Source organism: Crocodylus siamensis, chromosome 5 (assembly GCF_052110815.1).
Source record: "Crocodylus siamensis isolate JL-2025a chromosome 5, ASM5211081v1, whole genome shotgun sequence".
Classification (NCBI taxonomy): domain Eukaryota; kingdom Metazoa; phylum Chordata; order Crocodylia; family Crocodylidae; genus Crocodylus; species Crocodylus siamensis.
The window spans coordinates 33,272,344-33,285,085 of record NC_143399.1 but is presented as its reverse complement, the minus strand read 5'-3'; the positions used below and the strand labels follow the sequence as shown (position 1 = coordinate 33,285,085).

The 12,742-nt window shown below is 42.6% G+C and overlaps 1 protein-coding gene across 2 annotated transcripts; it reads left to right on the top strand.

Annotated features, from left to right (window-relative positions):
• Nucleotides 1-2,648: 2,648 nt before the first annotated feature.
• Nucleotides 2,649-12,201, top strand: DNTTIP2 (deoxynucleotidyltransferase terminal interacting protein 2). Of its 2 annotated transcripts, none has more exons than XM_090047314.1 (7): nucleotides 2,649-2,795; nucleotides 4,021-5,744; nucleotides 7,522-7,657; nucleotides 9,473-9,568; nucleotides 9,677-9,841; nucleotides 10,334-10,443; nucleotides 11,456-12,201. In XM_090047314.1, exons 1-7 carry the CDS (start codon nucleotides 2,733-2,735, stop codon nucleotides 11,547-11,549), a joined length of 2,388 nt encoding a protein of 795 aa, XP_089903440.1. In that variant the 5' UTR covers nucleotides 2,649-2,732; the 3' UTR covers nucleotides 11,550-12,201. The 2 variants fall into 2 exon arrangements, with proteins under 2 accessions (XP_089903440.1, XP_089903441.1); XM_090047315.1 differs by lacking the exon at nucleotides 2,649-2,795 and adding an exon at nucleotides 2,813-2,940.
• The last annotated feature ends 541 nt before the right edge of the window (nucleotides 12,202-12,742 follow it).

Sequence of the window (12,742 nt, the reverse complement as noted above, 5' to 3'; positions counted from 1 at the left end):
ACCCGCCCACGCCCACACGCCCTGGGACCTTGCAAAGCACCCCCAGGAGCACATGTACCCCTGCTTGATAACCCCTGACCTAGAGAGAAGACTCTCTGACCACTATTAGCTGCAAAGCCTGAGTTCTTGTTAATTTCTGGTGCTAACTTAATCCATGCAGTAATGTTGGCTTCTGACCCTAAAGGATACCAGTGCTAGAGTGAAGATTGGCTCCTCTTTTCATCTGAAAAATGTTCCAGTGTGAAACTTAAGTTTTAAATTGACCGTCTTTCCATTGCAAAGGAATTATGTTACCAACTGTGATTTTAAAGGTCTAGAAATTTATATTGAAAAACATTAACTGTCATTCTACTTGCTTATTACATATTACAAAGACTGATGCTGCACCTGAAATCGCTAAGCATTTTGTAATTTATTTCAGTGGGAGTAGTAATCAAGCCGTATGCTGGTAATTTTCAATGTAATTTTATATAGTCTTGAGCTTCTGGTAAAAAGTATGAATTTACATTTAACATTCTGTATTCTGGTCATATAGGCAGGGAGCAAGCAATGTCAGCATCTAGAATATCTTTCTGCACTGTCCAAAATGTCAAGATAAGACATTAACTTTAATCCATTCCATTGAGTTAGAATTTCACTTACAAACACTTGGTACATTGATACCTTTCAGTTCTACAATACCTGTGTGACTAAGAGCATTTCCAGTCACTTGGAGTAGGTTTGGTGGAACAAAGGAATTGGCAGTACTAATGCCAAGGCACAATTTTAGAAACATTTTCCTTCCTTTGTAAGTTAAAATTACTGATCAAATTTTGGTCAACAAAGGCCAGCGTGTATGTACTTGTGTCTAAGTGTGTTCCTTAGTAGTTAGAACTAGTTTCTACAAATCATAATAGGTATTTGTAGTAATTTTATTTTTTGTTATGTATACTAAGCATACAAGAAGAGCCTGACTGTTGACAAGGATTCATTGTGTTGTATGCAAGTTTGCTCAACATGCATATATTTTAAATCTGCAAAATTGAAAGCATTAATACTACAAACTGGCAATTGTGCTAAGATTAATGCACAGATGGTTCCTAGTTAGGAAATAAATCCTTAAATTACCCATATAAACAATGTTAACAGCTACTTGTTTTTGGGGAGTGGGAAGGAACAGTTGTTTAAACTTCAATAGGTTGATAATGTATTAATATTATAAGTAGCACTACAGTCAGGCAGTGATTTTTGTCAAGCAGTTATCTGATTAGTGATATTTTGAGTGTGCATGATGCTTGCATTTAATGAGAGTTGGAATTAAATAGAGGGAGACAGGAATTCCTTTTGTGAAGAGTTTAGAAGCCAAGATTTTTAACTGAACTTTATTTTAAAATGTTTGAATTTGTGTATGTTTTCAAATGTGCACTATTATTTTTATGTTAGAAATCATTTGAAGTGTCTTAGCACCAGTAGTTTTAAGCAGGGATGACTGTTTCATTCATGTTCTGCCTTTAAATGACAATATAGAGAACAGCATCAGAGTACTCAAAAGATACTCTTCAGTTTGACATGGAGTAGTAGGTGCCCCTTGGCCATATCATTAAACTGAAACCTAGGTTCTGCTCACAAATTTAAGCTAAACAAGTACAAAAAAGAATGAACTTGAAGAATTTGCTTCTGTCTGCCATCTTAGTGCGATCTCCCTTCAAATATCATTAATTATTCCTTTATCGGAATTGGATTTTCTAATTTCCATCTATACAACTTTCAGTGGCCTAAAAAGGGGTGGGAAAAGGCACAACCTTTAACTGTATGTTATTCACAAATCTTTCAGATAAATGAACTAGCTTGAATGTCTGATGTTGGAGCATATCCACTTTAACTGGCTGAAATGTAAGTGTCGTTACTGGCTAGGGTGTTCCTACTTCAGTGTCCCGGGCTAGGATCCATGCAGAGAGACAGCCATGTACAGGCCGGTCCTGGCATTGAAGGGAGGATGCTTGAAGTAGTCAGAATTCTTCCTGTGATTAAATGAGGGCATGGATAACCGTGAGCACTCACTCGTTTGTGTCTTGTACCTCTCCTGTTTACTAAAGTTTCCTTTTAACAGAGCCCTTTGTTGCAGCCTGTCTTGTTTGGCAGGCTGCTCTTATCTAATGAGCAGGATCGGGCAGGATGCTGGAATGCATCTCGTTGGCAGTGAGGGGAGGGAGCCCAGCTTGCTGCAGCCACTGCTGCTGTTCAAGGGCCGTGGTGCCGGGGGGGGAGACGGGAAGCGCACTTGAAGGCTTGCGTGGGAGGGTGCTACTTATAATCCTGGAAAACGAGGGCGGCAGGGACCGCGGGAGGTCACATCTAGTCCAACCCCCTGAACCGAGCAGGACCATTCCCGACTCGGTCGTCCCAGCCAAAGCTTTCTTCCGAGTGAGGCATTCTTCTTCGTCTTCAACCTGAACGGCCCTTCTTCGCCGCCTCCTGCCCGCTGTCACCTTCATAGGCCCGGCGCCGCCCCCGGCCGGGTGCTGGGCTCGCCCCAGGGGACCAGCGCGAGCTGCTCAGCCACGCCCGTACGCGCCGAGCGGTTCAAAGGCCCGCCCCTTGCCCCGCGGCGCAGTGGTTGGGGGGAGGGGCGCGTCCCTTCGGGTCACGTGGTTCCCGTGGTCCCGCCCACCGCGTCACCGAGAGCGCTGTCCCCGGGCGCAGGCGGATGAAGTGGGTGGTGCTTGTACGCATGCGCTGGCACCACGAGGAGCATGGTGGTCACCCGGCGTTCGGCGCGCGGCCGGGAGCCAGAGCCGCCCGAGCCCCCGGCCGCGGTGAGAGGGGGCGGGGGGGGGGCTGCCGTGCGTGGGGTTAGCGCGCGGCCCGTGACAAGCCTCAGACCTGGATCTCGCGGCGGCGCGGGGCGCGCGTGACCCGCGGGGGGAGGGGCCGTGGGGACCGCCAGGCGCCGCCGCTCAGGTAAGACCAGACGCCTCATCGCCGCGCCGCCGGTCCCGGCACAAGCTAAGGGGGCGTCGGGACTTGTGGCTGCGGGCGCTGGCGGCAGTGGGCCGGGGTAGCTGGGAGGCAGCAGCCGGTCACTGATGCCTGCTGCGGGACTGCAGTGCTGTTGCCCGGGTCCTTTTGCTTTAGGGGCCACCTCACTGCTTTGCTCCTGTGCGGTTCCCGCTGCCCTGGTCTGGCCTGGTGTCTCCCCCAGGAGTCCCCTCCTCGATCTGCCATGGGACAAGCCTGGCCATGTAGGTGGTGATCATCTTCAGGGGGCCTCTGCCCAGTCTGCCTGAAAGTCTTCATCACCTGTCTTAGCTTCCTGCTGGGCAGTCCCAGCTCTCCCTTCCCAGACTTAAAAACTGTGCTGCAGGACCCTGTGTCTTCTGGGTAGAAACATCCTCCCTGAACCACATCCCCTTTGACAGGCTGTCAGAGCCCAGGGAAAGCAGGTCACGTCATGTTCAGAGCACTTGGTTTATCTTCTGCCTCTTTTTAGGTAAGATCTCTTGTTCTTGCTGTTAGCCGCAAGATCTTGGGCCTGATTCCTGGGTCTGGCAAAGCTCAGCCTCATGTGAGATCTGCCATGTGTGGCTCTAGGGGACAGTCCATGGAGCCATTCTGACAGCAGGAGATCACTGAAACTAGGTGTGCAGTGAAATAAACCACAGTTAACTTAATAAAGGGAATTACAGAGGTGGAAACTTGAGCAAAATTAGTTGTTAGAAATAAAAACTTTATAGGCATGAGGTTTCCCAAGATACACGCTGGTAGAAATCAAGCTCTCACAGGAGGAGCAATGTGATGAGTGTCTGATGCTAGTATTCAAAAAGTACAAGAATCTGATGCCAGTATTGAGAAGGTGTAAGCGCCAGACCAGAGGAGCAAGGCATGTGGTGAAGTTAACTTTCTCTAGACAGGCATTTAAAAAGTCAAAACGTTCACACATTCTTTATGCGAGCCACCAATAACTCTTCTAAAAGTGTGGGGTTTTCCTGTAGAAATTATCTGTCATGTTAATAGCAGTGCTTTTTTTTTCCCTCCCTGTAGCTGGCATCTGCTGAAATTAGCACTCCTGCTTCTGTGAGGATGACCAGGAGAAGCTCCAAAGTAAACACTCAACCAGAAGTCAATTGTGAATCTCTGCTTGAGGAGCTGGAAGATGCAGAAACAAAATCAGATCTTGGTGATCCTTCTGAAACACAAACTAGGAATAATAATAGCAAAATTGTGCAGTCAGCAGAACCAGTTCCTGAGTTACAGGCTGATGGGGATGTGTCTGAAGCAGAATCAAATTGCTCTACTGCATCTGGGCTTCAGACACCTTTGTTCATAAGGGTGACGAGGAGAAGAAAAATTGCCATACCCTATCAGCCAGATTCTCCTGTCAAAAATAGGCTTGCCAAGACAGCTCTTCCAAGTGAATTAAGCAAGTCTCAGGATGAAGATGATGTCTCTGAAGCTGAGTCATGTTCTTCCACTGTTTCTGGAGCTCGGATGCCCAGTGTAAGAACAACAAGAAGCAGGCAGAGCAAAACTAAAATCCAACCAGAACCAGTTTGTGAGGCCCAAGCTGAAGAAGTTTCTGATGCAGAGTCATGGAGTTCGGGTTTTTCAGTCGAGCCATCTGTTATTACCAGAAGAATAACTAGGAGCATGCGAATTAAATCACAAGCAGAAACCATTGAACAGACTGAGAAAAAAGTTAGTGAAGCTGTGCTGGAAGATGAAAAATCAGTTAAGAACCAAATTAAATCTCAGCCAATAATTATATCCTCCCCTGAGCATGCTACCAAGTGTGATTCTGATACAGAGCAAACTTCCCCCCTTTCATTTAGTGAAGCGCCCTGTAAGAGCAAATATGTGCCTGAATCTGAAAATGTGACTATAACAAATGACACCCAACATATTTTTGGAAATGATGTAACCCCCAACAGCTGTGAAGAAACAGAAAAACAATGTACAATACAGTGTTCTGAAAAAGAAACAACAAAGGAGAGAGAGTTTGGGCTTATAGATAGTTCAGTAGAGGAATGCGATCAAGCATTAGAAAAAGAGAGGGAAGAAACTGGAAAAGAAGCTCACTTGAAAAGCGTAGGTTGTTCTGCATGTGACCACAAGAGCCTTGAAGGATCCTGTAATTCCTCAAAGCAGATGACTCCAGCTAAAAAAAAACAAATTATAGAATACCAAAAAACAGATGTTGGGGAGGTAACACAGAGTTCTAACACCGATGAGGATGAAATAATAGTGGACAAGCAGTCCAGCACACCAAGCAGCCTGCAAAAGGCTAGAGATGCAATCGATGATGACTGCAAAATATCTGATGTCGTTGTAGACAGTGGCAGAGACCAAGTAGAACTAGTTGTTGAATCTTCCCCATGCATATCCCAGAAAAAGATCAATGAAAAAGATTCTGTTGTATTGCTTCTTAACAGTGATGATAGTGATGAATCTGAAAACAGCGAAGTGGAAGAGGTGGATGAAGTGGAAGAAAACCTTTGCTGTGCAGAGACTAGTAATCAGACATTGTTCTCTAACAAGTCTTTAGAAGATGGTTCATCTCATGGTGAAGCAGTGTTTGTAATTGACACAGAACCTGGATTGAGCTTCAACAAAAAGTATTACCTTGAGCAGGAGAACAGAACAAGTGATGCAGAAAGTAAGGATGAAGAAAGTGAAAGGGATGAAGAGCCTTCAGATTTGGAAGAAAATGAGGAATTCATAGATGAAGATGAAGATACAAATTTATTGGAGCATAAGAAATCCCATATGTAAGTGCCTTTTCCAGATACTTTAAGCAATTAATAGGCATAAAATTTGATGCTAAATGATCCAGTGATGTAGAATAAACAGGGGCACTGATTTGATGGCATGATCAGTGGATGTGAAACTGGATTTGATTGGACTCCAGGGTAGAATTATAGCTTGCATTCAGTGACCTCTGTTTCACATACGTGCAAGAGAAATCTGTGACCTGTGGTTCTTGGATCAGTTTTCATGTTGTTTCCCCTCCAGATTATGCTCTGTATCTTGCCTTTCAGCTGTGGTGGTGCCTTTTCCCACCACTTTGACAACTCTCCCCTTTTTTCTCTCAGGATACTATATTTGGCCGAATCTCACAAATGTATAGGTGTGACAGCATACTTACGAATTCCTTAGGTCTCTTTTTGTGCAGTATCCTTAACAGCAAACCACAGTTATCTAATCAGCTGCTTTTTTGAATCAGTGATTGTTTTTGAAGTTTCCCAGGTGCTTACCTCTTTCCTTTTGAGTAAGTAAATGAAGACAGGGTTTGTTTGTTTTTAAACTTAAGTGGGGTAAATAGGAGTGAATGGTACTTTCCAAAGAACACATTTCCATATGTACTAAAGAGCAGTAGCTAGCCATGTTTGCCTGAAGTCCAGCAGAAGACAATGCATGGTGGTACCTTAAATACTGATGAATTCAGAGATGCATAAGCTTCTGTAAGTCTATTCATAGGATATGACAAAGTAGGTTGTCATCTACAAAAGCTTATGCCTTTCTGAACCAGTTTGTCTCTAAGGTGCCATGCTGCCCTGCCTTCTGCCTATGTTACAAAGTTAGCCTTATGTGTCGATGTTCTCGCCTTTTATCATCATTTGTTATGCTGCTTAAAATAAAATACTGAGTACCAGAACCAAGATTTAGAATCCAGATGTGCTGGTTCAGCCACAAAGCCTAATTCACTAGGCATAGTGTGCCATACTAGGTCACTAAATCTCTCTGTTCTCTAGTTACACCATTAGTATGGGCATTGGGTAGACAGCTCTTTTACTTGTAGGTCTCAGATCACTTTACTGAAGTGATCATAACTGGTCTGTTTTAGCAGTTGCCCTGAGAACAGAGATTTAACTATCTTGTGGTATGATAGGTTTAGATGACAGGAGGCAGAGTTTAAATTACCTGACCTACATATAGGGGTTTGGTTCTGTCAGCAGTACAGTTTTACAAACCCCATACTAAAATGTTTTCATGTTTTATAAACATTTTTCCTAGAATTATTTCCCCATCTGGATTTTTCAGATTTGGGTCAGAATTTAAGAAACAAGAAGCCAAATTGACCAGTATGGGCTTGTTGTTCTGTCTGTGTTGATTGTATATGCAGTTCAGCATTTTCTTAATATTTTATAGCTGTTAGTAAATCTTGTCCACGAATACTCTCTTTAAATTGCCCATCAGACATCCTTTATAAATTCATTTGTTCAGTTATCTGAATGATAGGATGGAAGAAAAGGTGAAACGTATGTTAGTTTTTTCAGTGTTTAGTTTTTAATTTTATTTTAAAACATCTCATTTTGTGCCAACTACAAGAATTAAGTCCTGTGCTATTCCTTGTTTCCCTTTTTTTTTTCCTCTTTTAGTTGTAAACTGCCGCTTTCCTTCAGGTAGTATGATCTAGAAATCTTACTCTATCCCAGGAGCACAGAGAAGAAATAGTAAATACATTTTCACCAAATCTTTCTTTTCTGCAGATGGCATATGGAAATAGCTTTCAATGTTAATCATTCACCCAATATTTCTCCTCAGCTTGCATCTCTCCAGCAGCATAGACCCTGGTCTGAATATCAAGAAGCTTGGAGGCTTGTATATTAGCTTTGATGCAAAAAAACAAAGGTCTGGACCAAGTGTAGTTAAGCAATCACAAGAGAAAAAGGAAGACGAGGTAACATGTTTAAGATTGTAAATTTACAGGGCTGCTTGGGGTTATAATCATAATTAGTCAAATTATGACACTGGTTTTAGAAAACCCCTTCACTTACAATTTGGAGGCAGTAGTAACATTTTTAACTAAAGCATAGGTTTGAATTTGGTGGTGATCATAGGAATTGACTGTATATACTCTATGTAGGAGCCTAAGGGACAGTGTAAATACAGGGGATTATTCTACAGCAGGGGTCGGCAACCCCTGGCACGCGAGGCCATTTTGCTCGGCACACCATGGCCAGCCCCAGTTCTGGGTAGCTGCTGCCAGCAGTGGAGCCCAGGCTGCTCCCAGCAGGGCTTGCAGTGTCTCAGCTGCCTTCTGGGAGCAGCCCGAGCTCCTGGCTGGCAGCAGCTACCCAGAGCCAGGGCCGGCTGCAAACAGATGTGTCAGGCTTCGGAGCCCCGGCATCAGCTCTGTACCAGTGTGTGCGCATATGCCTCGGAGCAGGCAGTGAGGGAGGGGCTTGAGGCAGCGCAGCTCTGGTCTCTACCCTGCTCCTGGCACAGAGCTGGTGACTGGGCTCTGGAGCCTGGCGCAGCTATTTGTAGCCAGCCTGGGCTTTGAGCAGCTGCAGGAAGCAGTGGGCAGGCTGCAAACAGCTGCGCCAGGCTCCACAGCTCCGGCATCGGCTCTGTGTGTGCACAGTCGCCACCAGCATGGAACTGATGCCGGAGCTGTGGAGCCTGGCACAGCTGTTTACACACAGCTGCACCGGTCTCTGGAGCCCAGTTACCAGCTCTGTGCTGGGAGCAGGGAGAGACCAGGGTTGCACTGCCTCGGGCCTCTCCCCACTGCCCACTCCAAGGCACACATGCATGTGCCGGAACAGACCTCCCAGCTGCAGCCAACCCTGGCTCTGGGTAGCTGCTCCCAGCCAGCAACTGGGATGCTGCAATCCCTGCTGGGAGCAGCCGAGGCTCCAGCAGCTACCCAGAGCCAGGGTAGCTGCTGACAGCCACAGAGCCAGGGCTGGGGGGCAGGGGCTTTGAATGGGGGGTGTAGATCTGGGGGGCAGGGGCTTTGGGTGCAAGGCAAGGGGCACAAGCACAGCATCCTGACATGTACCGCCTGCCCTCATTTTGTTTTTCTGGCATGCCGGCATTCCGGCACTTTCCAAGGTAGGCATTGTGGGGGTTTTCGGCACTCCAGCCAAAAAATATTGCCTGTCCCTGTCCTACAGAATAGGACTAACTGGGTTATTTAAAGCATGCCTGTTATTTGTCAAGGGATTATATTTTATTAATTGAGTTTCTGATATGCTGCATTATCACAGACCTAGCTAATAGTCAAACACATACTGTCTTTTGGGAATGAGGTGAAGTATGATCCTGTTTTGGGCAGAAAATAAAACTAGAATTCAGCAGTTAAGTCAGTTGGAGACATTTGAGACCTCCATAACTCTAGGGTGGGGTTTAGTCTGGCTGAGTAGATAAGGGGCTTGCATTGCTTTCCAGGAAGGCTGTTTATTCACTTAGGCAGTCTCATTCCTAACAGCTTTATTAATAACTACTTGCTTCTTCCAGCCCTAGTCTAATGTTCTGCATCATTGGCCAGTACTCGGTTCCCTTTCCTTGATATAAAGGTCCCTACTTCCATCATTATAGGGCAGGAAAGCCTGTTCCCCGTAGCAGCCATTTTAATGTGGTAATGCTTGCTTAGAATCCTTAGTCATTTCATTGGTGTGTTCTTTGTATTACCAAATATAAAATTAAATTCAGATCAGTCCCATGACTGTTAAGCATTACTTAAACAGTAATTTGATTTTCTGTTTAGATTTTGCAGAAGAGTATAATAACTCCAGATTTTGAAAAAAAGGAATGTGTCCCACCTGTTAAGGAGTCGCTTCACCAGCTAAAAAAACAGCGTAAGGTAAGGGTAGAGCCTATGACTCTGAACCACTGGTATCCTTGGAGACACAAAAACAGAATACCTTGGCTTTGCATTTTTATGACATCAGATCTGGTTGTTGTGCCATAGGCAGAGCGAGAGAAAACAACAGGTGATGCCTGGTTTGGTATGAAAGCCCCAGAAATGACAAGTGAATTAAAAAATGATCTGAAGGCACTGAAGATGAGGGCCTCCATGGACCCCAGACGTTTTTACAAGAAGAATGATAGAGATGGCCTGCCCAAGTACTTTCAGGTAAGGAACCAGTAAAAATAGATCCTATCACCACTTTTATAACCAAGAGTAGTGATGCTTATTTTCTACCCTCAGTAAGCAGCTCTCACTTAATATTAGGTCTGTGAACTATGAAGAGGACTCATCGCTTTTTCAAGTGATGCCATTTAAATCCTGTGCTGGGTTATTTGCTAATACAATGGCAAAGGGACAGTAAGAAATTAATTCTCCAGAGAATAATCAGGGTTCCCTCCACCCCAGCACATAAAAATAAACGCTTATATTCTTTTGGAGAGCTAGGTTGGATTCATTAAGGCAGGTGCTGTAGTTCTTATGCTGAGAATAGTACTGTTCCTAAAACTCTCATACACTGGTCTTATTTACTGTAAGCATAACAGTGTATTCATATACAAAACACTGCCTAAGGCTTGTAACAGTGCAGGCACTTTGTGACGTGTTATAAGAGAACCTGTTCTGTTGCCAGAAGATTTATTTTAAATGTTCTTTTCCCAGGTTGGAACTGTGGTTGACAGTCCAGTAGACTTTTACCATGCTCGAATTCCTAAGAAGCAAAGGAAGAAAACAATTGTTGAAGAACTGCTTGCAGATTCTGAATTTAGAAGGTATTGATGAGTGGCTTAATTTTAAGACTAGCAGTATAATTCACATTAAAAGAGAAATGTATTTTTAATAGAGATATGTATTTCCTTTTGGTTATTTTTATAAATTCAGATAGCTGGGGCTGATGCTAGTCAGGATTTAAAAGTTTGTTGGCAGTGTTGAAAATAGAAGCTCCCATATCTGTTTCCTATGTACCAAACAGACTTAAGCCAGTGCTTCACTTTTGGGCACCATTTAGTTTAAAAATAACTTCTGAATATAAATTGCCCACAATGTGCCTGGCGGTTAATGTTTGTGACTGAAGAAAACAGCTAATTGTCATTTATCAAAATTCCTGATGCTAGTGAGCAACTTTAGGAAGCCCTAAAATGTTGATGCTGTTCACACTGCTAACTGGTGCAGAAATAGAATCTATACCAGGAAAATAATTTATGTTAGCTTATTTTTTTGATCTGTGTGCATGGTTTACCTTGTTAACCTTCCTCTTTGATTTTTAACTGAATAAGAGTGATGATCAGAAAATTCACTTGGAGTCTAATATAAAATGTAGTGCAAACTGGCAGCAACATTAGTAATACTGTTGAGCCTGTTCATCCTTAAAGAAGGTGGACTATTGGAAGCTTCAATTAGCAGGCTGCATAATGTATTAGAAAAACAATGTTTCCAGGTAAAAATGTTTAATGCCAAAATATTTTATTTTTAAGCTCATAATTATTTATGCTTTGTATCTAGTTTGTCTGTAAATTTGCTACGTGTTTCACTTGTTAATGCAAGAAATTTTGTTTCCCTCCATGCAAAGTTCAAACGTTTACCAGCAGTATTTGAAAAAATATCCCAAGTATTTGTTTGTTATCCTTGCTACCAATGTCAGTTCTCCCTCGCTAGTCCTGTGTTTATCAAGCTGTAAAAAACTGTAAAACAAACCTTAACCTAGCAAATTACTGGGTGTTTTGTGTGTTGCCTTCTACTGCACTGTGCGTGTTTTACTTACATAATTTATTTTCATTTGTTCAGATATAATAAAAGGAAGTATCAGGAGATCATGACTGAAAAAGCAGCTCTTGCAGCAGGCAAGAAGAATCGGAAAAAGAAGAAATTTCACAAATAAGATTTGGAGAAAATAAATGGAAGGAATGCTTTATTTTTATTATACATTTGTTTAAAGAACATTTTGGTGGTGATTGTTTTAAGATTGAAGCTGTCTTTCTAACTGAGTTAAGGCAGGGCAGGGCCCTGTCTTTGCAGCAGTATTTTTGACAGGGGAGAATAACACAAGAAATGACATGGGATTCTGTTTTGTGGACTGGTATAGACATTCAGTAGCAACAGCATAAATTCGTTCTACAAGGAAAAAGAAGAGTCATTCTGTACAATCAGTGATTGAAGGAGATGGTTGTATGAAAGAGCAGGAATGTTTCAAAAATCATTTTTTTCCTCTAATAAGAAAAATCTTTGAAAAAAATCTGCAAGTCTAGCTTTTTAGTTTTGTAGAAAACTGTCCATGCATTTGTTAGTAAAGCCTTCATTTTAATGAAGATTTTTATAAACGTGCATTCAGTCTACACTTCTAGTCAGCTATTTTTAATGTCTCCTTAAAGCAGTGATTCATATTCACCAAGCTGTGATGATACTGGAGTTCATAAACTTGTACATGGACTGTAAAATGCTATTTTTACTATGTGCTATACAGGAAAAAATAAATTACAAGTGGAAATGAGTGTTATCATGCTATCAGAATTAAACTGTTATCTTAATATGGATTTATGTGGTATAGTGGTATAACTTAACATTAAGTCGAAAGGTAAGAATATAGGTTTAAAGGGGTACTGCCAAAACTGAGGCATCCAATTGAACGTGCTTGAATACGAAGGCTCTGTAGGCTGTATTTACGTAACTTGAACACAGTTTCTATAACATTCTGCCCTTCTCTTATTCCACTTCTTGCTTGAGTTATATAGTAGTTTGTTCCTGACTTTGTTTGTTTGTTTTATTGAGAGATGTTATCTGGTTGTTCTGTACCAAAAGTTAGAGATATGGCTTGTGTGTAAGGAAAAGAAAGACTCCTTTGTGGTTTCCTAACAGGTAGTTGCTCCTGGTTGGCTTCATCTAGTAGGAGTGTAGTTCTTTCAAGGTTCAGCATAATAATGTGGAGATTTTCCTCAACATTTATCTTTCTCTCTAAATCTACTTTTTTGTATTAATACTATCTGTAGCCTCTGTGGATTGACTCTGTACGTTTAGAATACAAAGTACTATAGTATGGTAATTGCTACTCTTGCTGACAGTTTTAACCAAGAATCT

Excerpts from the sequence above, each read along its gene's own strand:
- DNTTIP2 (XM_090047314.1), top strand. The coding sequence starts at position 2,733 with ATGGTGGTCACCCGGCGTTCGGCGCGCGGCCGGGAGCCAGAGCCGCCC. Across the intron at positions 2,796-4,020 it reads CGCCCGAGCCCCCGGCCGCG|CTGGCATCTGCTGAAATTAG; the intron begins GTGAGAGGGGGC and ends CCCTCCCTGTAG. Across the intron at positions 10,444-11,455 it reads GCAGATTCTGAATTTAGAAG|ATATAATAAAAGGAAGTATC; the intron begins GTATTGATGAGT and ends TCATTTGTTCAG.